At 52.7% G+C, this 24,827-nt stretch overlaps 3 protein-coding genes and 1 non-coding gene across 8 annotated transcripts; 1 reads left to right on the top strand and 3 right to left on the bottom strand.

The window, feature by feature from the left end:
• Positions 1-85: 85 nt before the first annotated feature.
• Positions 86-3,420, top strand: MRPS7 (mitochondrial ribosomal protein S7). The gene is made up of 5 exons (XM_070774087.1): positions 86-299; positions 840-1,031; positions 1,137-1,200; positions 1,563-1,730; positions 2,808-3,420. Exons 1-5 carry the CDS (start codon positions 217-219, stop codon positions 3,027-3,029), a joined length of 729 nt encoding a protein of 242 aa, XP_070630188.1. The 5' UTR covers positions 86-216; the 3' UTR covers positions 3,030-3,420.
• On the bottom strand, positions 3,322-7,973 carry MIF4GD (MIF4G domain containing). Of its 3 annotated transcripts, none has more exons than XM_070774089.1 (6): positions 7,829-7,973; positions 6,388-6,519; positions 5,128-5,237; positions 4,790-4,945; positions 4,602-4,694; positions 3,322-4,083 (listed from the first exon to the last, which is right to left on the bottom strand). In XM_070774089.1, exons 2-6 carry the CDS (start codon positions 6,467-6,469, stop codon positions 3,856-3,858), a joined length of 669 nt encoding a protein of 222 aa, XP_070630190.1. In that variant the 5' UTR covers positions 6,470-6,519; positions 7,829-7,973; the 3' UTR covers positions 3,322-3,855. The 3 variants fall into 3 exon arrangements, with proteins under 3 accessions (XP_070630190.1, XP_070630189.1, XP_070630191.1); XM_070774088.1 differs by lacking the exon at positions 7,829-7,973 and adding an exon at positions 7,419-7,571; XM_070774090.1 differs by lacking the exon at positions 7,829-7,973 and adding an exon at positions 7,313-7,471.
• An 846-nt stretch (positions 7,974-8,819) lies between these two features.
• On the bottom strand, positions 8,820-20,298 carry SLC25A19 (solute carrier family 25 member 19). Of its 3 annotated transcripts, none has more exons than XM_070774084.1 (8): positions 20,176-20,297; positions 19,603-19,655; positions 17,151-17,320; positions 16,815-16,970; positions 15,035-15,205; positions 13,837-14,020; positions 13,062-13,192; positions 8,820-10,327 (listed from the first exon to the last, which is right to left on the bottom strand). In XM_070774084.1, exons 3-8 carry the CDS (start codon positions 17,280-17,282, stop codon positions 10,145-10,147), a joined length of 957 nt encoding a protein of 318 aa, XP_070630185.1. In that variant the 5' UTR covers positions 17,283-17,320; positions 19,603-19,655; positions 20,176-20,297; the 3' UTR covers positions 8,820-10,144. The 3 variants fall into 3 exon arrangements, with proteins under 3 accessions (XP_070630185.1, XP_070630186.1, XP_070630187.1); XM_070774085.1 differs by lacking the exon at positions 20,176-20,297 and adding an exon at positions 20,095-20,159; XM_070774086.1 differs by lacking the exon at positions 15,035-15,205 and having other exon boundaries at positions 20,176-20,298.
• Positions 12,830-12,937, bottom strand: LOC139177814 (U6 spliceosomal RNA). The gene has a single exon (XR_011562282.1). It is a non-coding gene; the product is annotated as a U6 spliceosomal RNA (small nuclear RNA).
• Positions 20,299-24,827: the final 4,529 nt, after the last annotated feature.

Genomic DNA, 24,827 nt, shown 5'->3' with positions numbered 1-24,827 from the left:
CGCCGCCTAGGATCTTGCCAGGCTGCGACGGATAATGCGAGGGCGAACGTTTCCTTTTTGACTCTCCGCCTTAGACCTCGGAGTGAGAGACTCTTCAGGCCCAGATTAACAGGGTGATGCGCAGAGCTAGGACCCTACTAGCTCCTTTCCCCCGTCTTTAGTCACTCGCTCAGGCACGCCGAGGGCAGTCTCCGTGGGGTCCTGCTGGCAGCCAAGATGGCTGCCCCCATGGTGAAGGTTTCGCGAGGGTGGTCCGGCTTGGCTCTCGGCGTGCGGATAGCTGTCCTGCGGCTTCCAGGGTGAGAGGGTGGCGGGCAGCTGGGAGTCCTCTTGGGTCTTCACGGAGAGACCTGCTGGGGAGGAAAAGAGGGGGCCACAGGCAAGACTCGCAGGGACCTGGAGAGAACCAGGGAGGCCGGGATAACTGAGTTCAATCCTCTTTAACCCCCTCCGTGAGTTTGGGTCAATCTGAAAGCTTAGTAGTTGCTCCCTGCCTGAGGAATTCTCACTTGGAACTGAAAGTGCGATCTTGTTGAAAAACTCAGAACTGGGATTTTCTTTGCTGGGAGGTGGGGGGAGAGATGCACAGGCGGATTGTCTATTTTGAAGTTCAGGAGCCTGGCCTTACTGTTGGCACTTGAGGAGCAGACTTTCCTGGCCTCTTTAGGGGAGGTCCTCCTACCTCTTGGGACAAGAGCCAGAATTACTGCAGCTCAGCTTTGGCCGGCGGTCTCCCCGCTGCTCGCTTGGCGGCGGTTTGGCATACGTGCCTATTGTTAAGTCAACCCTTTTCACTTGAGTCAGCTTTTGCCCTCTTCTTCCTCTTCCCCCCACCCCAGGCTAACCCAGGTGAGGTGGAGCCGCTATGGCCCTGAGTACCAGGATCCCCAGATTGACAAGGAATATTACCGCAAGCCCTTGGCCCAGCTGACTGAGGAGGAGACGTATGAGCGGGAGCTCAGGAAGACTCAGGTTATTAAAGCTGCCCCAGCCACGAAAACAAGCTCTGTGTTTGAAGACCCAGTGATCAGGTTAGCAGAAAACAAACTTGTTCCACAGAGTGGGACTATACGGGGGAAGGCGGAAGGATCTACAGTGACAGCCTTGGGAACCTAAACATCTTTTTCTTCTTAAAGTAAATTCACCAATATGATGATGAAAGGAGGAAACAAAATTCTGGCCAGATCACTCATGACACAGGTAAACAGTACCTCTCTCTGTCATCTTTGTTTTCCCCATAGCTTTGTGTTTGGCTTTTTTATCTTAACACAAAAAACAATGGATTCTGTACCTATCATTAAAATGAGTTTCTCTGTATTTATATGTGGGCGTGGAGGCTTTAAGAAGTCCTACAGGAGTCAACCACTGCCGTCCCCCAGCCCCACATTACAAATGTTAGCTCATTCTTCTGTCCTGGTCCAGGGTTTTTGTTGCAGAAGTACTAAGGGAATAGTTGGGCAGCTATAAGAACAGGATGATGGGAATAAAGGGCAGGGTCCTAGCCCAGCTGGGTGAACCCTTTAGAGACCCTGGGCATCCTCTTCCACTGGATCCCTTTGCAGACCCTGGAAGCTGTGAAAAGGAAGCAGTTTGAGAAGTACCATGCTGCTTCTGCAGAGGAACAAGCAACCATTGAACGCAACCCTTACACCATCTTCCATCAAGCACTGAAAAACTGTGAGCCTGTGATTGGGCTGGTACCCATCCTCAAGGGAGGCCACTTCTACCAGGTGCGTGGTCAGGATGGGAAAGCAGCACTGCTCGTGTGTCAAACGGTGGGGGTAGAGTGGGGGTATTTAGAATTGGGCCAAGATTGATAGCTTTTTTGGGACTGCAGAGTGCCAAGGTCTTCTCATCCCAGTCCTATGGTATAAAGATTACAGGCAGAAGATGGAAGAGAGCCAAAAAAGTATCTACATGACCTCTTTAGAAGGCCCACAGTACCTCCCCCATTGCCCCTTCTGTCCAGCATCCTGTGTCCAAGGTGTAAGTTTCTGATGGTGAGGAGCCGTGTTTATGCCTCATCTTTATACATCAGTGTCTAACGTAGTGTTCGACTGACGCTTCATCACTGTTCAAATGAACTAGGTGAAGTGTTGGTCGCTCAGTTATGTCCAACTCTTTGCAACCCCGTGGACTGGGGCTTGCCCGGCTCTTCTGTCCAAGGGATTCTCCAGCCAAGGATTTTAGGAGTGGGTTGCCATTTCCTTCTCCAGATCTTCCTGACCCAGGGATTGAACTCAGGTCTTCTGCATTGCAGGCAGAAGGTGGCTTTACTGTGTGAGTCACCAGGGAAGCTAGCATTTAATTATACTTCGTTGTCATAAGTGGGTGTTCTTTCCTTTTTTTCCTTAATATATATATTTGTTTTGTCTTTCCTTTTTCAGTGTAAACCTCACAGAGTAGAGACTTTCTCAATGCCTGTGTCCCTAGGGTCTGGCGTAGCACCTGGCACATAGTAGGGGCCTGGCAAATGATTCTTGGGAAGAGGGACCTGTCTCTAGGCGCGTGATCTGTGTTGGCTGAGTCACGCAGCTGACAGGGCTTTGCCCAGTGGTGCTTTTATCAACTTGGCTGAACTCCCTTTAGAGGTGAAAAAGGCCAGAGCTCAACAAGTGTTTGAGGAACGCCTGTGATGTCTGCTGCACTGAGGTCGGCCAGGGGTGAGAGGAGCTCAGAGAGGAGCAGTCAGGCCCTCCTCCTCAGCACCCTTGCCAGGGCTGGCCCTGAGTGGACATGTGCCTACTCAAGGAGGCTGCAGTCCTAGCAAGTTCTCAGACTAACCTGCCCTGTCCCGTCTTGCCCAGGTCCCCGTTCCGCTGGCTGAGCGGCGTCGCCGCTTCCTGGCCATGAAGTGGATGATCACTGAGTGCAGGGAGAAGAAGCCCCGGCGGATGCTGATGCCGGAGAAGCTGTCTCAGGAGCTGCTGGAGGCTTTCTGCAACCGCGGCCCTGTGATCAAGAGAAAGCATGACATGCACAAGATGGCCGAGGCCAACCGCGCACTGGCCCACTACCGCTGGTGGTAGTGTGCGCGAGGAGTCGGGAAGACGGCAGCACGCTCTGCTGCCGGAAACGGTGTGAGCCTGCGGGTTAAGGGAGCCGTTCCCTCTTAAGGCCAGGCGGGCCTCCTACCAGGGACGGAGCCACACGTTTACTGCCTGTTCATCATTTCTTTGGAGGCTGGAACTCGCTGTCTCTGTCCCATCTCCTTGGAAAGAGGGGGCATACGAAGTTGGATTTCCTAAGAAACCTAGGGCTCACCCAGCCTTCTTTTCCTTCAGCTTGGGGTGGACCTTTGGGTGATATGAGAAGAAGCAATTTTAGTATCAGAAAGAGTTTATTAGAAAATTCTCGTCCTGAGCTGGTGTAACACGTGATGTGGTATTACGATTCATTAAAACCAACTGGAGGAAATACGCTCGGTTCTAAAGTGGTCCTTTACAGAATGTATAAAAAGCAGTTTCTGGTGTGACTCTGCTTATCCCCTTTGATATCCCTAAGTGTCCCCACCAATGGCTCTGGGCACCCATTTTACAGATGGGGAATCTGAGGCACCAAGCTAGCTATTGCACCGGTGGTTCCACAGGGCAGTGCTTGTCAGGAGTTCCCAGGTCAGCGGTGAGGGGAGAGAAAGGCTGGTGGGACCGCAGGGCAGGTGTGCCTGTGTCTTCCCCAACCCTGGACCCGGAGGGAAGGTGCTCAGGGCAGGGCCACTGCATTAAGTGGGAAACATCTCGGGTGCTCCTGAAAGTCTGGAAGGGAAGAAGTCTTTGGCAGAGGTGAAGACTCCGCTGCCAGGTTGGAAGGTGGGCACAACAAAGGCTGGCGCCGCTGGGGAGGAAGCCTGGAGGCCTAGTCGGAGACCTCGCTGTAGTAATACTTGTGGGCAGCCGGGGTGGTCTTCCAGCCGGCTGCCCGGAACTCGATGATCTCCAGCAGCAGCAGCTGGGCCAGGGAGCTGAGGCCGGCTGGGAGCAGGAAGCCATCCCGGATCAGGACAAAGAGCTCATCCATGCGCTGCCCATTCATCTTCTCCAGCTGCTCCCCGACCCGATGCAGCTGCAGCACCAGGCAGTCCACCTGCAGGGGCAGCGGGAGGTGACCCCAGGCACGGCTCCGTCACACAGAGCAGCCATTTACTGAGAGCTCGCTGTGTGCCAGGCTCCAGGCTTGGCCTGTGCACACGTTTCCCCGCCTTCATCCTCACACGACCTGGTGGGCACTGTCTCTGCCTCACGTGAAAGGAACAAGCTCAAAGACTTGCCTCAGATCTCTCACCTGGGCCAGGTGGAGGAAGGCTCCGTCCCCAAACTGCTTCTCAGGCCCACTCCCCTGCCCTCCCGCCCCCCACCCCAGTTTGGTTTCTGGGCCACCAGTATCCACAGTTGCTTTCCTACTGGGAACACAGCCTCTGAACCAGGAGGTTCTATCTGTGCTGTGTTCTGGATAAATCCCAGACCTAGCACCTGTCCTGTAACCCTAACAGGCCATGAACACCCCCACCAGGTTCCTGCCCCACAGGTGAAAGTCTCCATGGATGGGGGCAGGCATTACAAGTTGAGCCCATCTCCACAGTCTTCGGTGCCAGGGCCACTCACCTCCTCCTCCTTGCTCAGGCTGTCGGGCTGGGCCAGCCGGAAGAGGCAGTCGTAGACGGGGTTCACCAGGGCCATCATAGGCATGTTGTTCACCTGCGGGGGGAGAGCAGGAACAGAGCACTGGCTTAGTGACGCAGGAGACAGGTGGGTCGCCTCTGCTGCACGGGGTGTGGCTGGCGGGGCCTCACCCTCAGGTAGTCAAAGATGTTGCAGATAAAGGTGACGTAGCAGACCCAGCCCTGCAGGGAGCGGGCTCGAAGCTGCTCCCGAGTCTGGTACTCTTGCTGCAGCCGGTTGAGGAGTCCACGGCGGAAGACACTCTGGCCCGCTTGCTTGCTCTCTGCCTGTGAGCCAGGGAAAGGGAAGGGCAGTCCCAGGGCCCAAGCTTCCCAGGCCGAGTTCCCTGCTGTCCTCCTCCTCTCTTGCCTCTGAGGCCAGCCCTTCACATCTCTGCCCTGCTGGCCTCTGCCCACTTCAGAAGCACCTTCCTCAAAGCATCTCCCCTTCTCTACCAGCCCCACCCAACCTGAATGATGGCGTAGCACATGCGTCCTGCTTCCTTGCTGAACACACTGTCCTGCAGAGAATGGTCCACAATCACATTGGCCACTTTCTCCAAGTCCACGGCACCTGGATCTAGAGTAAAGACAGGTGGGGAGTCTAGAGCTGCTTAGTTATATACGCCTCCACCTGCTTCTAAAGGATTTGAGGTGTTCACTGACGAGCACTCCCATTATGTACTTCCACTGCTGGGAAAGATTGAGGGCAGGAGGAGAAGGGGACGACAGAGGATGAGATGGTTGGATGCCATCACCGACTCAATGGACATGAGTTCAGGTAAACTCCGGGAGTTGGTAATGGACAGGGAGGCCTGGCGTGCTGCAGTTCATGGTGGCGCAGAGAGTTGGACATGACTGAACGACTGAACTGAACTGAAAGAGACCAGAAGGGGGTATTCCTCAGAGGTCCAGTGTTTAGGACTCTGCTCCCATTGCAGGAAGCGCAGGTTGGATCCCTGGTCAGGGAACTAATCCTGCAAGCCATGTAGTGTGGCCAAAAAAAAAAAAGAGATCAGAAAACAGAGGAAACATCACACAGGAGCAGCTGCAGCCATGAGCTCCTGGTGGCCCAATCAGAGAAAACAGGGTTGTGTGGCTGATAAAGAGTCAAACAGCGCTCGTTTTTTTTTAGGACATGTCTTTTCCTGGCACTAGGTTGAAGATGGAACACTGACAGCCATTTTACGGAAGAAAGTGTTCTTACAACACATACATGAATCCCTGACAAAAACAGGCCAGGGAGGGCCTCTCTGCAGGCTTAGCTTGGCACGCTACAGGCATTGCTAATCGTTCGCTGAGTCAAACTTCTGTCCTGAGTGCTGCAGGAGGGCCTTGGCCCAGGACAGTTAGTGGAGCTCCTCTGCCAAGCAGAACACTCCATCTTCTGTCCCACGTCAGGCAGCTCCGCATATTCAAGAGAGGGGCTGCAGCAATGCAGAAACCAGGTCCAGCGTAAGGACTTAAGGGGCAGGAACTGGGTTTTCTGTGCCTCACCCTCCTTTCCTGGGTACTTTAAAAACACTTTACAATCTGAGGGGTGACTATGATCTATGATTCATACTCCCAAATACTGGCATAAATGTCTTCCAGTTCCAGAATTATGTTGCGGACTCCTGCTCTCAGAAAGTGAAGGGAGAGGGTGGTGCATTCCCAGGGTCAGCCCAGTCCTCCGGTCCTATCCCTCTCTGGTGCTCTGGAGCCAGGCTCAGGGGGCTCCCCATGCTCACCTTTTAGAGCTGTCTTCAGCAGCTGCTGGGTCTCTGCATCAAAACACTGGATTTTATACTCCTCTTTACTGGGCTCCCCCATGACTATCCAGGTGCAGCAGCTCTTTACTGGGGTGGGACTAAGGACAGCACCTGGGTGGGGGGAGAAGCGAATGGAGAGGTCTTAGGTGTGGAACGCGGAGGCAGGGCTCTCAGCCCTATGGGCCATGGATAGGGCTGGGCAGTCCATGGCATTCAGGGGTTGGCTGGGCGCCCACCAAGCTTGGCTTCTAGTGGAGACTGGGCACCAGCCAGGCACCTGCTGCTCAGTTAAAGAATCCTGATAGTCTCTGGGATTACACAAGAGTAAAGAGATGAAGGGTGAATGTGTCTGCCCTCTAGTCTGCCTCAGAGTTATTCTCAGCTGATACCAAAGCTGGGGTGGGATAGGGTGCACTGAGATGAGGGGGTGGATGCGTGGATATCAGACATTTTCCTCGCCTGTATAAGACGACCCAGAAGCTACTGGTCCGCCACGGCTCCCGGCGAGTGAGAGGGCCGGGGCTCCAGGCTGTGGGCATCTGTCCCAGCAGGGTTCGAAGCCCCTCTCCCCAACCCTCTCCCTTATGTCAGAGTCCTCACCCCAGAAAGCCCAGTCCCGGGCTGGGGCCGGCCAGAGAGCTGGGTGCCGCCTTGACTCCCCTTGTACCAGCCAGTTTCTCCCCGGGACGGACTGGTTAAACTGGCCTCCCGAGGGGCAAGAAACCTGGCCCTGCCTTCTCACGAGGGGGACAGTGCTGAGAGTCCTGAGCTCCATTCTGAGCCTTCCTCTTAAGGAGGGGGGAGCGGTGACATGGCCCCCAAAGGTGGTCCCCGCTGGAGTCTCCCCTCCGAACTCGGTGCCTCTCCTCCCGGCCAAAGGAGCGGATCTTAAGGGTCTCCAGACCTGGGCAGCTTTCCTAAGTCCGGAATGCCCTTCCCGGCGGCTCAGTGGAGCCCCGCCGTCCGGTGTCCCACGAGCTGTAGGGGTGGCGAGAGAGCCGGGGACCCACCTGCCGCGTCGGCGCCGCGCCCGCGTGCCCGAAGGCCGCTCGGTCGACATCGTGCGCGCGCCCCGCGTCCGCGGCGCTGCAGGCTGGGCCGCCGGCGCCTCGCGCCGCTGAGGTCATTTCCTAGCGCTGGGGTGGGGGGGGCCCTCGGGCGGCAGGGCGGGGCCTCGGGCGGCGGGGCGGGGCCTCGGGCGGCGGGGCGGGGCCTCGGGCGGCGGGGCGGGGCCTCGGGCGGCGGGGCGGGGCCTCGGGCGGCGGGGCGGGGCCTGGGTGGGGCAGCGTACGAGCGCCCCCTGCCGGAGCCCCGACGACGCTGCCCACGCCAGCAGGCCGCGCCAGCTCAGAGGTTCCCGGCGTGGGACGGCGCAGGACGCCCGCGACCCGTGCCCCCACCGCCCCCTTCCTCTCCTCACCTCGTTCTCCCCGGGCCTGTCCGGGACCACGCCGGCTCGCAGGCGCTGGGTCGGACCTGCTCCTCGGCCTGCGTGAAGCCCTCGGTCTTGAGCAGTGGCACCCACCCTGCCCCGCCCCACGCCGGGGCTGAGGTTAAAACCGGGTCAGGAACCGGGCCGGCCAGCGGCGTAGGAGGGGCCTGCGGGGGGCGTGGTCCGCAGCCCGGGCGGCAGGCGCAGGGAGCAAGGTGGGAGCGCAGAGCAGACGGCAGGAGGGGCCGAACTCACAGGCGGTAGGCCCGGGCTCCGCGCCCCACCGCCCCTACCCGAGGTAGAGAAGGCGAGGAAGCCGTCAGGGCTAGATCGAGTTCCACGAAGCCCCACTCCAAGTGCAAACGATATTGGTAAAATAAATTGACAATCAATGAATCAACCCAAGAGAAAGGGGTCCGTTTGCCAACTTTTGGTGCCCCAGGAGTTGGGAGTGTGACCCTGACATTGAGCTTCCCCGGGGGCTCAGACGGCAAAGGATCTGCGTGCAATGCAAGAGACCCAGGTTCAATCCCTGGGTGGGGAAAGATCCCCTGGAGAAGGAAAAGGCAGCCCACTCCAGTATTCTTGCCTGGAGAATCCCATGGACAGAGCCTGGCAGGCTACAGTCCACTGGGTCACAGAGAGTCAGACATGACTGTGTAAACACATCCACGTCCTGACTGATGGATGAGCAAGTGCCTGGCTCAGTCTGTCCTGGTCTGGGCTTGGGGAGAGGTGTGGGCTCAGCAGCCCACACAGGGCCAGGTCGGAGGTCAACCCTGCACCGCAGGAAGGCATACAGGAGAGGCTGGGAAAGAACTGCCTTTTCCTGTAGCTTGGACAAGAAAGATGTGTTGATGGTGATTTCTGTATCCAGGGCTCGCTTCTCCTGCTCACAGAGCTGCCAAAGTGGTCACCAGAAAATGGATCGAGGAAGAGAACCTCAGCTGCTGAGAAAGAAAACCAATGAGCAGAGAGCTGAAGAGAATAAAGTTTACTTCCATGGATATCAAAAAATACATTCGGACAGCGGCCCCCTTGGGCAGCCGCAAGCCTTGACTGCCAGACACCCTCTAGCCACACGTGGACCTTCATAATCAGCAACCAAGGGCATGGAGGTTCCAGGATTCCAGGTACCAGACCAGAAAGGACACGGTAATGGTGAGAACAGGCCCAGGACCCCGGGAGAGCCATGACGCTCACCCACAGCTGCTCCTCGCTGCCACCTTCCTCGGCTGTCAGTGCAAAGGCTGGAGCTAGAGCCGAGGTGAGGTCAGGGGAGCAGTCCTCCGCGGGGCTCCCCCTGCACAGCCAACCTCTAGGGCCACGCTTCCCAGGGAGTGGTTTTTCTGTGACTCTCTTCTCCTTTCGTACCACTGGCTGTGTCTAGACTGTGGGTTCCTGTGCCTGGCAACTGCCTGGGCACCGGGGGTCCCCGCAGCAGGCGGCCTGCTCAACCCCTTCCTGCAGGCCATGCTGGACCCAGGAGCTCACAAGCGGGCAGCTGATGCCCACTGGCCCAGCCTAAGCTCCCACCCACTCAGGAGGGCTAACCCAGCCTCCAGCAAGAGACTGATCCTGGGAGACTGAGGCAGAGGGCTGCTGCCTTTACCCACACCCCCGCCCCGTCAGCACACCCCCACTGCCAGTGGCGCCGCTGGGATCAGCTTTCCCTAGAGGCCCACGGGCTGGGACCAGTCCGACCCAGGGAGAGAACAGCCTGAGCGGTGCCTTTATAGACATGGAGATCTGAGTATGGTGGAGTTTTTACATAGAGAGACCAATTCAGCTACTTCTAGGATTCTTCCCCTAGAACTAGAAACAGAGCTGCCTGAGGGACACAACTGCGGAGCAAAGTAGAATGCAGGGAAGGCAGGGCTCCCTTCCTCCAGCTTTGGGAGGAGGGATGTGATTTGGTAGGGAAGGTGGAGGGGAAAGACTGCTTTCAGCTTTAACGTCTATTAAATAGGTGGTGGGAGTAAGCGTGGGGACCCTGTACCGGGCCCAGTCCCAGCCTCACGCTCACCCTGCGGCCCCGCTCAGAGTCAGGAGGGCTCTCTGGGCAGCTGGGCTCAGCAGGTGGGCAGCTGCTGCCCCCAGTGTCTGCCAGACAGAGGACGAACGTCCAGCTCCTCCTGATGGGCCTCCCGGTGCCCTTCCAGTGGAATCCCGATGGCTCTTCGTGCCGGAGACAGCTGTCCTGGAGGGAAGGACCAGGCAGCGCCTCTCTGTGCAACAGGAGACCGTTGATCGAGCCTACTTCCAGGAGGGGAAGACCACAGGCCACCCTTCCTGCCCTCGAGGCTAGCTGTCTGCCTTCCTCATGTGATGGAAGAAGTTACAGAAGAGCTCGTACCAGAAGAACACCAAGCCAGTGGAGAGGGCGGCCTTCAGCAGGCTGGGGGACAGGCCTTTGAAGCAGCCCTGTGCACCCTCCTCTCGCAGCACCTGCCCGGCGCAGTCCAGGAGGCCCTTGTAGCTCCGCACCTGGGGAGAGGAAGGGTACCCTGGTTGAGGAGAGAGCAGGGGGTGGACACGTGGATGTGAGCTCTGTTCTTCTGTCAACACAGGGCCTGGCACATTCAAGCTCCCAGCAGATAGCTGCTGGAAGAAGGAATGAATGCCAAGGAGACGGAAGAAGTGAACCTCATTCTTTCTCTTCCAGCTGGGCTAATTCAGGCTTCACAGAGGAGGGGCGTGGAAATCAGCACTGGACAGAGCTCCTTTTTGCCGGGGAAGTTCCCACGGACTGAGGCTTTTAAGGACCCAGTGAGAGCTCTGGACCCTCTTCCCAGAGGTGCTCTGACCGTGTGCCCCATCACTCCCTGCCCACCTTGGGCAGTAGATCTGAATCTGGTCCTTGTGAGCTCTGAGCCTGACAGGTGTCACCAGGCTGGCCACCTCCACTTGACCACAGACAGCTGCTGTGTCCCTAAGACACAGCTCGGCTCAAGCCTTGCTCAACCCCCAAAGCTCCAGGAACTCCCGACGATGATGATGAAGAATCCAGTCCAAGCCACGTGGCCTGGTGTTCAGGGCCTTCCACCATTTGGCCTCAGCATCCCTCCCTGATCTGCCTTTATCGCCCACTGGTCCACTCACACGGCCCCCCTCCAGCCACGCCTGCTCACACTACATCTCCGTTGGGAGCAGGGCCTCCCTCCTGTGTCCTGGTCTCTCACCAGCTCTCCCTGTCCAAATTCAAACCATCTCTTCAAACCAAGTTGGTAAGTGGAAAGAGGAGGTTATAAAACCTTGTGTACAACCCCATTTTTGTTAAAATGTCCACGTTTTCTTCTGCAAAGAAACAAAACAGCAGCGTGGATTGACCCAGGGGGTGTTATGTTATGCTTAGTGAAATAAGTCAGAGAAAGGGAAATGGTGTGTGTTATCACCGATGTGTGGAATCTAAAAAACTACTGGTAACTAGAGGGACGCGGGGAGGAGCAGGCGAGGGGCAGGGGATTAGGAGGTACAAACAAACCCTTTTAAAATAAATTACGTGGGACCTCCCTGGAGGTGCAGTGGTTAAGACCATGCTTCCACTGCAAGCGGTGCGGGTTTGATCCCTGGTTGGGAAACAGATTCCACGCAGAGCCAAGAAATAAATAAATAAGCAACAAGGATATACTGTGCAGCACAGGGAAATGTCGCCATTATTTTATAATTAAGTGGAATATAAACTATAAAAATGTTGAATCACTACACTATACACCTGAAACTAACTTAGTATTGCAAATTGAGTATACTTCAATAAGAGAAAGAGAGGGGGGAAAGGAAGGGAGACAGAGAAAGAGAGGAAGGAAGAGAGAGAACTACTACAGCTAAAGGTTCTGTGTGATCCTCTCGGGGTGGGTGGTGTTGGATTTACCTGGGATTTTATCTTCCTTTTTGTCTAACATCTCTGAAGTTTTCTACAAAGAAACTGTACCATAATTTGTAAACCCACTTCTTTCTCTCTCCCTGAGTAAGGCGTGCACTCTTCCCTTCCTGACTCCCATTCCATGCCCTCTCGCTCCTCTGCTGTCTGTCAGTCACGTTGTGCTGTGACATCTTCTTGCTGTGACATCCCAGGGTCCCAGGTTCCAGAGGGAGAAGCCCAGAAGTCACCCAGCCCTGCCTTCCACCCCGCACCGCCCCACTGCCTACCACCCTGGCCTTTCACAAAATCAGTGCGCCACAAGGAGCAGATGAAAACCCAGTATGTGAAAATCGAAGCAGATTAAGGAATGACTATTAACATTACAGAATTACCCACAACGGGGCTTCTCTGATGGCAAACCCTTCTAGTGCATTTAAAATATAATTTAGTTGGTCAGATTTAATTCACCCCTATCCTGGGACATCTACAGCATAAAGCAAAGAACCCCATACACCAGTATGAGCCTGCTTCTCTGTGTTCTTTATATCTTGGGGACCTTTCTTATGTGAGTAAACTCTTGGTCCCCAAACGAACCGCACGCTTGTAAGACAGAGGCTGAGTGCGCCTTCCCCCACGTCTCTGCATGGCGCCCGACACACGCAGGGCTTTGCCCGGGGCTTCCATGTGCTCAGGGGTCCCCGGTGCGAGGTTAAATTAGACAAGACAAATCTAAACATAAAAATCCTTCTCCGCTCTTTGGCCACCCTCTCCCTGCACTGTGCATCACGTTATCTGTATTTTGTGTTGACCAGACCTTTCCCATCGGCGGGAATACCTGCCCAACCATAGACAGCAACATTCTCCCAGCATCGACAAGGCAACTCCTTAAAGACAACATTCCTTCTTGATCTCGTAAGGGGTCACATGACCCGCTACGATGGTGCTTAGATCCGGATTATGTAAACTGTCAATAATATTTGATGCACAGCCCTCTGTCTAAAAAAAAACTTAACCTAAACTGTGTCTCAACATCCAGCAGGCAAGACAGTTCTCAGAGCTTTCTGAGATGCTCCTCCTGGGTTATAATCCTCAAATTTTCCAATTCTCTCTTAGATCGATTTTTTTTTTAAAATCCAGAGCACTGCATGAATTTGCATGTCACCCTTGCTCAGGGGCCATGCTGATCCTCTCTGGATCCTTCCAATCTTAGTGCATGTGCTCCCCAAGGCGAGCACTGATTACATTTCCATGGACACCAGGGCCAGGCTGGGGGTGAGAGGGCTGGGGGAACTGACCCTTGCTCCTTCACATGCCCGGTGGGCGGCCAGGATCAGAGCTGTCTGCGGGGGTACGGCTCACCTGGCCAAAGGAGGCTCGGGCCTGCTCAAACCCTCCAACCTGCAGCCGTTTCTTAAAGAGGTCCAGCGGGTACGTGAGGGTCTTGCTGATGACGCCAGCTCCGCTGCCACAAAGCAGGTTTTTGAAGTTCCCTGGACCAGAGATGTGGGATGGAGTGGGGAGAAAGGAGAGAAATGCAATGTAAGGTAAACGTCAAGGTTATACCTTCTAATTCGGGGCCTTAAAACAAAACCCTACAGGCATCCTCGATTTCAGAATTTAACCCAGGAGAGAGAGAACCAGACGCGGTCCCTTTCATCAAGGATGGCGGGCGGTGGACTGCAGGCTGGACAGGCTGGTGGCAGAAGGGGCGTGAGCCCGGAACACGCGTCGCCCCAGCGGGAGGCATTCGGGGCCTGCAGGCTCTGCCACGTGACCTGGGTCATGCTTGGGAGGGAACAGGATGCCTGTGCCCCTCCCTGGCTTCCCCAAATGAAAACCAAACCAAACACTAAACAAAACCAGGCTGTCTGCAAGTTGGACCTTGGACAAAAATGAAAACCATGACCGGTGGCCAGAGATAACAGTGGCGAGAGCCGAGAGAAACAAAGTAATCTGTGAGTGAACGGATTTGTTTTGCTGGCGGCACTAGAGCGGGGGGTTCAGAGGTCTGCGGTGTTCCTAGCTGCTGGAGGAAAGCCTTCCTTCCTACCTGACTCAGAAAGAGATGCTATGGCTGGGGAGTGGTGGTGGGGGAGTGAGACCCAGATCCCCTTTCCCGGGAGGGTGGTCTCACCGTTTTTCTTGCCTTCGGCCGGCAAGGCCCACTCGTAGGCGTGCTTCAAGGAGCTGTAGATGGAGAACTGGAACCCCGCGTAGGGGAAGATGGCGATCAAGGTGGGGTTCAGGCCTTTGTAGAAGACCAAGGGGCCTTCGGTCCTGTACATGGTCACCACGGCGTCTCGCAGGGTTTTATAGACCTGGACACCACACGTGTGATGATGAACGAGGCTATTTCAGCCCGAAAACCCAGCCCGCCAGGTATATTTCCCCGAGCCTAGAAACCAGCTACCAGGGGTGTTACTTCTCCTGCCACGACGACAAAGAAAATGCTGGGCCAAAACTCCCAGGGTGGGATTGCCCAGCGGCTCCCCTTCCGGCTATTTACACCACGGGCTTCCCAAAGAGTGCACAGAAATGTGCGGGACTGCGAAAGGTGTGAAATCCACCTTGGATGATCCGTTTATAATTCACAGCGTGCGTGCCTGCAAGCTCAGTCCCATCTGACTCTTTTGTGGCCCCATGGACTCTAGCCCGCCAGGCTCCTCTGTTTATGGGATTTTCCAGGCAAGAATACAGAAGTGGGCAGCCATTTCCTTCTCCAGGGGATCTTCCTAACCCAAGGATTGAACCCGAGCCTCCTGCACTGGCAGGCGGATTTTGTACCACTGAGCAACCAGGGCAACCCATGCATATACTTAACCCTTCTTAAACTGTCAAAATGCAATCTTCATGCATGGAGATCACGGACAGTTGTTTTTTAAGTATACTTCTGTTCGACATATATTCTATATATTCTTTGCAGGGGTCCAGCGGGGCTGACTCTGCCTGCCTGTGGGGACCACAAGGCACCGCACTGACCAAGGGGGACTGATGGAAAAGTCTGCCCCAGGCAGGGAGGCCCTCTTCACACTTGCTCCCAGATGCTGGCAGCTATACTGAAGGCTTTCGCCTTCGGAACTTGCACGAAAGGGCTGGGCCTCAGAGGAAGGCCATTTGGTATTTGTTCTCTTTCCCCGCCAGGTTCTGCGTCCCCTCAGGAGGCTGTGAGCACCTTGTCTGGTGCTGAGAGCAGCCACAGTTTCGGGGACAGGCTGAAGGGCCTGAAGACCCCCGCTCCCCTCCCCCAGCTTTGTTCCCTTTAAGGAAAAGGGCCCCCACCCTGGCACACCCCCCCATCCCTCGGGCACCCCTTTTCTGACCTGGCCACTCACCCTGGGCTCACCCTGAGCTGCAAAGCGGGTGCGCAGCACGTCCACGGGATGCACAGCGAGGGTGGCCACGCAGGCGGACAGGCCGCCGCACAAGAAATGCACGGAGAAGTCGCGGGCATCGCGCACGCTGGCCCTGTGCACCAGCTCGGTCAGCGCTTCAAACGACAAAAACTGCAAGGGTGCGTGGCAGTGTCATGGACAAACAGCCCCGGAGGCTTCCCCTCCACCCGTGACCAGGAGACGCTCTCCTTGAGCAGGGACAGAATTCAATAAACACGGAACCTGTGCCCTTTCGCTCTGAGCAGAGCCAAACACCCAAGGGCTAAAGAAATATGCGAGGGTGTTTTTATATTAGAAAATTCTACTCAGAAACTAGACTGTGAGTTGTCTAAAGTAACGGACAAGAGTTCACGATTTTAGACTTATCTCTGACATCCTTCAGCAGCTAAGAATTGGAGGGTATTTTTTAAAATGAATTCTATATTCAGCTCCTGGCATCATTCTATCATCTTGGATGCAAGTTAAAATAAACAAGCACATAAGGGAGCAAAAAAAAAAAAAAAGAAAATTCTACTCAGGAATTCCCCGGAGGTCCAGTGGTTAGGATTCAGTGCTCTAGCTGCCATGGCCCTGGGTTCAATCCCTGGTTGGGGACCTAGGATCCTGCAAGCCACAGAGTGAGACCAAAAAAAGAAAGAAAAAGAAAGGAAAAAAAATTCTATTCATCACTTAGTTTCCTGACAACTGAGAAAAGATGGCCATTGTCTGATTCTAGGCTGGGCACCCTTTCAGTGCAGCGAGCCGTGACCCTGGAGCTGAAATTCCATTGGGAGAATTCCATACATTACATATTCCATGGTGGAAGCCCCCCTTGGGCTCAGATGCTTCTCTATCCAACTCGCAGAAGCTCGGGGTGCTGAGAGCACATGTCGCTGCATGAACCCACCAGCATGCAGCGTCTGCGCGCTGGCTCAGGGCGAGAGCTGCAGAGCATGTGACCTGAGCGACCCCTGTGATGTCACAGGAAGAACAGGCAGGGCAGCTCTGCTGCTGGCCGCCGGGCTGGGAGTCCTGGCTCGGCCACTTTCCACCTAGCGACTTTGGCTGGGCTAATTACTTACGCTCTCTTGGCTTCTGTAAAATGGGGGTGACAACAGAGCCTACCGAAGGACTGCTGTGAGACAGCGGAAGTGATGCGCTTTCCCAGGCCCCCAGTTAGCGTGGTGCAGGGCTGGCTATCTCATCACCACCTCTGTACAACTACAGACTACACGCTGAGGGTAAACCAGCACTCAGCTGAACAATGCGAACAGACGAGAAGCCTGGACCCGGAGCCTAGCCTCGCCACCTACGGGCTGTGTGGCCTCAGGCAGTTCGCTCAGCCTCTCTGTGAGCCACGAAATGCCTGCTGCACCTTCCTCACGGCGCTGCCGGGAAGTTCACAGGAAGCACAGACGTGAAAATGCTACTTTAAAAAATGAAAAGTGTTTGTACTGCCATCTGCCAAGCCCCTCTGGGCCTGGCATCAAGACAGTCTTCTGGACGCAATGCCTCATGTTCTGTGGGTGCCAAGTCCCCAGGCTTGGGAGACGTGGGGAAGGGGATGCTTCTGGTCTATGTCTTCCATTTGCCAGGTAGCTTCCCCACCAAGGCAAGTGGGAAGTGTGTGACTACCTCCTGTTGCCTTACCCCGGGCGGCTCGGGTGCCCACCCTACCACCCCCGGTTCCCCCATTGTGCAACGTGACCCCAGAGGCCTGGCCACTTCCCCTGCCACCTACTTGGACAGCTCCATAGCCTATGGAGAGAAGCTGGGCTGGGATGTGCCCTTTCCAGAACGCTGTTGGGCCCTCCTCTTGCAAAATCTGTCTCCCGGCCTGCAGGATTCCGTGGTATTTTGCATTGGGGTCACTGCGAGACAGGCGCTCAATCTGAAGCTAGGTATCAAAATGGAAATGGTCAGGATGATGGGGGTGGGCGGGGGTGGGCAGGAGGAATTTCAGAGATGGCAATAAAGTGCTTCTCCTTCACAAAACTCCAAGCCCCAGGAGCTGCTTTGGCAAAAGAGAGTGAATTGATCCTCTAGCCCATTACATGGATAACACAGGAAAGGGTACCTGGAAGCGGATTTTGATGACGTCCAAGGGGCTGATCAGCACCCGAGTGACAAGTCCGGACACAGACCCAGCCACGGCCACCTCAACATTGGAGATATCCCTGTCGTCTGCTTTGGGGTCATAGCCCACCATCCCTGCCTCTGGCCCATGCAACGTCCATCAGCTTCAAGCTAAACAGGAGAGATAAAGAATAAACACTAGAGCAAGTGCTTAGGGTCCCTGCTCACACTCCCCAGAGCAGCCCTCCTGAAACAACCCCCCAAAGCAGAGCCCACATCCTCTCCTTATCCTGCTTTATTCTTCTTTAGAGCATTTACATACTGAACATTGATTCTATCCATCTGTTTCTTGCCTCTCCTCCCCACTAGAATTCGAGCCACTCTTTTGCAAAAGAGAAACAGCAAGATATACATGCACTCAATTGGTAAAGAATCCGCCTGCGATGCAGAAGATCTGAGTTCGATCCCTGGGTTGGGAAGATCTCCTGGAGAAGGGAATGGCTACCCACTCCAGTATTCTGGCCTGGAGAATTCCATGGACTGTATAGCCCATGGGGTCACAAAGAGTCCGACACGACTGAGTGACTTTCACTGTACCAACGTATAAAGAATGGGGGAAAGTCTGCAAGGACACACACCCCGACAGGCTGGTGAGGTTACCTCTGGGGGAGAGCTGGCAAGGGAAGAGGGAGGCCAGGTCTCCCTTCTTCTATATGGACTGAATTCATTATGCCCCACCCCCAGCCTCCCAAGCCCCAGTTAAAACAAAATACAAAATGATTTCCAAAGAGACTTCAGGGCCTCCCTGGTGGCTCACTGGTAAAGAATCTGCCTGCCAGTGCACGAGACATGGGTTCGATCCCTGATCCGGGAGGATCCCACATGCCGAGGAACAGCTAGGCTGGCGCACCACAACTTCCGAGTCTGTGCTCCAGAGCCTGGGAGCTGCAACTCCTGAGCCCATGGGCCGCAATGGCTGAAGCCCCTCGCCCTAGAGCCCGCGCTCCACAAGAGAAGCCACTGCAGTGAGAAGCCCACACCTGGCACTGCTCACTGCAAGCAGATAAAGCCCACGTGCAGCAATAAAGACCCAGCACAGCCAAATATTAAGTATATAAAATAAACAATTACTTAAAAAAGAGAGAGAGACTTCAGAATTAACCTAGTTCTTGAATACCTTGTGGCAAGGCTGGTAAAGAATCCGCCTGCAATGTGGGAGACCTGGGTTTCATCCCTGGGTTGGGAAGATCCCCTGGAGAAGGGAAAGGCTCCCCACTCTGAGCGACTCGCTTTCACTTTTGAATACTTTTAGGAACAGGAGAGTCAGGGTGCACAGTGACCCCCTCCACCCTGCTATTGTTTCTTTTTCTCCTTTCATCTTCCCAAGTCCTCACTTTTCTGAAACTACCAAAATAGCACTCCAATCCATCCTTAAAATTAACAAGGCACATCCATGGGGCTCGACTGGCAAGGTATTGTAAAATAATATCTTATTCAAGGTCTAATGGGGGACTTCCCCAGCAGTCCAGTGGTTAGGACTCGGCACTTTCACAGCTGGGGCCCAGGTCTGATCGCTGATTGGGAACTAAGATCCTGCAAGCCTTGCAGCGTGGAAAAAAAAAAAAAAACAACCCAAAATACTAATGGTATGAAACCTCCCACCCCCTGCCAGAAATGTGCCTGCCCCTTGGTAACTTTTCCCCAGACCCTCAAAGGAGACCTCGGTTTTCCCATCAAGTACTCTTTGATGCTAACTCAAGCTGCAACTCCCAGGGCACCTGTGAGGAGCAGTTTAAATGTGAAGCAGGTGAATGAGAGACACAGTCTCTCCACAGGTCACCCAGAGACTGCTCGGGTCACACAGAACACTGTCAGTTCCCTGCTGTCAGGGAGGGAAAGTGCATTTCTATAAATAAGTAGCTCTGCATAGCTGGTCATAATCTTAAACCTCAGATCAAGAAGCCTGAGTTCAAATTTCTGATTTGCTCATGTACCGTGGGCAGGTTTATTTAACCTAGGCTCAGTTTTTCTTCTGGAAAATGGGAATGACAGTGGCCCCACCTAACGAGATTCCTGGGAGGATCATGCAAGATACTATATATGATGCTGCTAAGTCTCTTCAGTCGTGTCTGACTCTGTGCGACCCCACAGAAGGCAGCCCCCCAGGCTCCCCCATCCCTGGGATTCTCCAGGCAAGAACACTGGAGTGGGTTGCCATTTCCTTCTCCAATGCATGAAAGTGGAAAGTGAAAGTGAAGTCGTTCAGTCCTGTCCGACTCTTAGCGATCCCATGGACTGCAGCCTACCAGGCTCCTCAGCCCATGGAATTTTCCAGGCAGGAGTACTGGAGTGGGGTGCCATTGCCCTGACTATATATGATAAGCTCTATCAAAAAGGTAAAAGTCTTACACACGTGAAAGGGCTTGCTGAATACAATTCATTAGTGGCCTTACTTTTTCTGCTTGCTCAGAATTTCCTTCTTGTACCAAAAAGCCTTGATATTTATCTAGAGACAAAATAAACATGAAACATGATTATAAGCATGATATAATAAAGTATCAGATGGTGGGAGGGGTGCCTTGGAGTGAACAAAGGCAGGTGTGTGTGTGGGGTGGGTGTGTGTCTGCTTTCGCCACGTCGTTTTCACTGCGGGAGCCCCTGGGGTTCAGATATGCAGGAGCCCCGCGGTAAGCGCGTGTGCCCCTGAGCCCACGTGCTCAGCCGAGGGTCTCTACAGATGTCCCCGCGTATGGACACCGGTGTCCACATGTGCTCCAGGGCTTGTGTTTGTACCCCAGCTCCAAGAAAACGCCCGCGAGGCGTGCACCCGACTGTACAGACAGGTGTCCCAGGTGTGTCCAGGGTTAAGCTTCCTGCGTCCCTGAAGATGCTTCTCAGGTCAGACGCCTCACGTGTGGGCACGGCCCCCGCCCCCGCGTGAGTACCTGCGCGTGTGGTCGCCCCCAGGGAATGAGGGTGCAAGTCTCCAAGCGGACAGCGAGAGGGCGGAGGCAGAGGTCACTCACCGGGCTGAGAGGGCGCGGCTCCTGTCGCTCGTCTCTACCCCCTCGCGCAGTCTAACAGTAAAACTTAACTGAGCTTGGCGGTAACTGACGGGTTTCCAGGCCAATCACAGCACAGCTTCCGACAGACGCTAAACCAATGGTTGTACTGGCGCCCCCCCTAACCCTCCGATAAACGCCTATTGCAAGGAGTTGCTGGGTAGTGTAGTCCTCTGCGACCAAGGCCGGCCCTTGCGAGGCGCAGAGCCTATGGGAGATGTAGGCCCTCGGCGCGCGCGTGCGCAAACGTCTCCCTCGCGTTCGAGGAAGGCGGGTCCAGAAGCCCGGCTGCGCCTGAAGAGGTCGCCGTGCCGAGTCGGGCGTGTGCCTAGGGTCAGGCTGCTGGCGGGCGGAAGTTTAGGGCGCGCTGGACTTGACCCGCATTCGTCAAAAGTATCTTATTTCCAGTTCCCGGATACTGTAAACTTGGAAAAGATGGCGGGAAGTTTAGCAAAAGCCTGGGGGAAAGAACAGATGAGTTTTTAAGACCGGGACGAGGACGGCAAGAATACAGAGATTTTGTTTTCCCCCTAGGGTTTATTATGAGTGAAAGGGTTAGTCGCTCAGCTCATTATGAAAATAATATAAAAATATATAGCCATAATACAGACAATGTAGAAATGAAGGAGGAAATGACTCACCCTACCACTCTCACCCAAGTAGCATCAGCATTTTGCAGGACAGTCTTTCTTCCCTATTTTCAAACGGTGTTTTTCACATTAGCGCAATAATTTTGATGCACAGTTAAAAAACATTTTTATTGCACAATGTAAAACTGTTGTGGGGAATTTCCCTGGCAGCCCAGTGGTTAAGACTCCACACGCTTCCAATGCAGGGGGCATGCGTGAACTAAGATCTGGCACCTGGGGAGGCAAGCGAGCAAGCAAATAAATTCATACATATACAAAAGTAGAGAGAATAGCCCGATGAACCATCATAGAGTCATTACTCAACTTCAACAATTAACCAATTCCTGGTCAGTCTCCTTTTCCTCTATATCTGCACCTAAGTGGTGCTGTTACTGAGTCTAAAAATTAATTGATTCCCTAATACCTTCCAAAGGTTATTAATCAATGAGTTTATTATTGTCATTATGAATACATATTTTATATCTATCATTATGAACACATAGATTTGTGTCTATCAGTCTGAACACTGTATTACTGTTTGTCCTTTTTCAATCCACTGTGATTTCCATCCACAGTAATTATTATCCTAATTGATACTCATATTTTCCCATCGTTGGCCAGAGGGTGCCTATTTAAGTTGGAACCTGAATCTTTTTGACACACTGACTAGTTTCCTTGTTTTCTGGCATGACAAAGCATTCTAGGCTCCTCACAATTTTCTGCACAGCTTTATTGAGGTGTAACAGACATACAGTTGACACGTTTCCAAAGTGAACAATTTTATGTTTTGACCTGCAGTGTACATTACCATGAGAGAGTGAACATACATCCATTGCCTTCAACGATTCCTCATGCCTCTTTACGATCCCTCCCCCTTGCCCTCTTTTGTCAGTTCCCAAGCAATCTCTGATCTGCTTTCTGTTAGTTTGCCATTTTATAGACTTCCATATAAATGGAATTATACATGACATGACGTTCTTTTTGTCTCGCTCCTTTCCCTCAGTATAATTATCTAGAGATTCATCCATTAGTGTGTATTATTTTTTAATATTATTATTTTGGGTCGTTGTTGCTACACGAGGGCTTTCCCTAGCTGCGGCAAGCGATGGCCACTCTCTAGCTGTAGCTCAGGCTTCTCGTTGGAGTGGCTTCTCTTGGAAGCACCAGCTCTGAAGTGTGGGGGCTCCAGTAGTTGCTACACATGAGCTCAGTAGTTGTTTTCACGGGCTTAGTTGCCCTGCAGTACGTGGGATTTTCTGGGACCAGGGATGGAAGCAGTGTCCCCTGCATTGTAAGGTGGAGTCTTAATCACTGTATCAGTAGGGAAGCTGTGTGTGTTATTAATTGACCTCCTTTTATTGCTGAGTCATATTCTATTGTGTGGGTATACAATAATTTTTTTTTAATCCATTCACCAAGATGGACACTTGGGTTGCTTCCAGTTTTTGGCTCTTACAAATGAAGCCCTATTGATAGGGACAGAGTAGGAGAATGAAATAGTTTCAAAATCCTGCTAGGGGATAAAAGACAGAAAGGGAATTTTAAGGGAATTGGGGAGACTGTTGTAAGCTAATAACTACTCAGGAAAAGAATCGAGTAACCTAGCAAAAAAGAAATGCAAGTAGGCAAAGAGGTTGTCTGAGGAGGCTTTACAAATAGTTGAGAAAAGAAGAGAAGTGAAAGGCAAGGGAGAAAAGTAAAGATATACTTAACTGAGTGCAGAGTTCCAGAGAATAGCAAGGAGTAATAAGAAAGCCTTCTTAAATGAACAATGCAAAGAAATGGAGGAAAACAATAGAATAGTAAAGGTTAGAGATGTCTTCAAGAAAATTCGAGATATCGAGGGAACATTTCATGCAAAGATGGGCACAATAAAGGACAGAACTGGTAACAACCTAACCAAAGCAGAAGAGATTAAGAAGAGGTGGCAAGAATATGTGAAGAATTATACAAAAAAGATCTTAATGACCCAGATAACCATGATGATGTGGTCACTCACCTAGAGCCAGACATCCTGGAGTGTGAAGTCAAGTGGGCCTTAGGAAGCATCACTACGAACAAAGCTAGTGGAGGTGATGAAATTCCAGCTGAGCTACTTCAGATCCTAAAAGATGATGCTGTTAAAGTGCTGCACTCAATATGCCAGCAAATTTGGAAAACACAGCAGTGGCTACAGGACTGGAAAAGGTCAGTTTTCATTCCAGTCCCAAAGAAGAGCAATGCCAAAGAATGCTCAAACTGCTGTACAGTTGCCCTCATTTCACTTGCTAGCAAAGTTATGCTCAAAATCCTTTAAGCTAGGCTTCAGCAGTAGGTAAACTGAGAACCACAAGCTGGGTTTAGAAAAGGCAGAAGAATCAGGGATCAAACTGCCAACATTTGTTGGATCATAGAGAAAGCAAGGGAACTCCAGAATATCTATTTCTGCTTCATTGACTACGCTAAAGTCTTTGTGTGGATCACAACAAACTGGAAAATTCTTAAAGAAGTGGGAATACCAGACGACTTTACCTACCTCCTGAGAAATCTGTATGCAGGTGAAGAAGCAACAGTTAGAACCAGAAATGGAACAATGGATTGTTGAAAATTGGGAAGGGAGTATGTCAAGGTTGTATATTGTCACATTGCTTATTTAACTTATATGCAGAGTATATCATGCAAAATGCGGGGCTCAGTGAATTGCAAACTGAATCAAGATTGCCCGGAGAAATATCAACAACCTCAGATATGCAAATGATACCACTGTAATGGCAGAAATTGAAGAGGAACTAGTCTCTGAATAAGGGTGAAAAAAGAAAGTGAAAAAGTTGGCTTACAACTCAACATTCAGAAAACTAAGATCATGGCATCCGATCCCATCACTTCATGGCAAACAGAAAGGGAAAAAGTAGAAGCAGTGACATATTTTATTTACTTGAGCTCCAAAATCACTGCAGATGGTGAGTGCAGCCATGATATTAGAAGATGTTTGCTCCTTGGAAGAAAAGTCACGACAAAGTTAGACATCATATTAAAAAGCAGAGATATAACTTTGCCAACAAAGGTCCGTATAGTCAAAGCAATGGTTTTTCCAGTAGTCATGTATGGATGTGAGAGTTGGACCATAAAGAAGGCCGAGCGCCAAAGAATTAATGCTTTCGAATTGTGGTGCTAAAGACTTTTGAGATTCCCTTGGACTGCAAGGAGATCAAACCAGTCAATCCTGAAGGAAATCAATCCTGAATGTTCATTGGAACAACTGATGCTGAAGCTCCAATACTTTGGTCACCTGATGCGAAGAGCTGACTCATTGGAAAAGATCCTCATGCTGGGAAAGATTGAGGACAAGAGAAAGGGGCAGCAGAGGATGAGATGGTTGGATGGCATCACTGACTCAATGGACATGAATATGAGCAGACTCTGGGAAATAGTGAAAGACAGGGGAGCCTGGAGTGCTACAGTCCATGGGGTCGCAAAGAGTCAGACATGACTTAGCGACTGAACAACAACAAACCCAGCAACAATCTACTCTGCCCTGAAGGAAGACTGGGCACATTGAAGCCCCAGACACACTCAACCACAAAGTCATGATAGTTAAAACACAACACAGTCGGGACTTCCCTCGAGTTCCAGTGGCTGGGACACCACGCTCCCGGTGCAGGGGGCCTGGGCTTGACCCCTGGTCAGGGATCTAGATCCTGCATGCCACAGCTAAGAGTTTGCATGTGGTAACTAAAGATCTGGCACGCCTCAAGGAAAATCGCAGATCCAAGTGCAGCAACTAAGACCTGGTACAGCCACATAAATAAATTAAAAAAACCCACAAACACGGAAGGCAATAGGCATCAGGTGTACATCTTGTTACATGAAGTCAGGGAGTTAGTAGTCCTTGAAGAGTAGCACTTCTGCAGGTAGCCAAGACAGGAATGGAGGTGAAAGGGGAAAGAAAACTAGGTGAAAGAGGACATTATACCAACACCTGAGGTGATATTTTAGTACATGTTGTTG

Source organism: Bos indicus, chromosome 19 (assembly GCF_029378745.1).
Source record: "Bos indicus isolate NIAB-ARS_2022 breed Sahiwal x Tharparkar chromosome 19, NIAB-ARS_B.indTharparkar_mat_pri_1.0, whole genome shotgun sequence".
Classification (NCBI taxonomy): domain Eukaryota; kingdom Metazoa; phylum Chordata; class Mammalia; order Artiodactyla; family Bovidae; genus Bos; species Bos indicus.
Note: the sequence above shows the minus strand (reverse complement) of the source record. Positions and strands in the feature narration are given on the sequence as shown.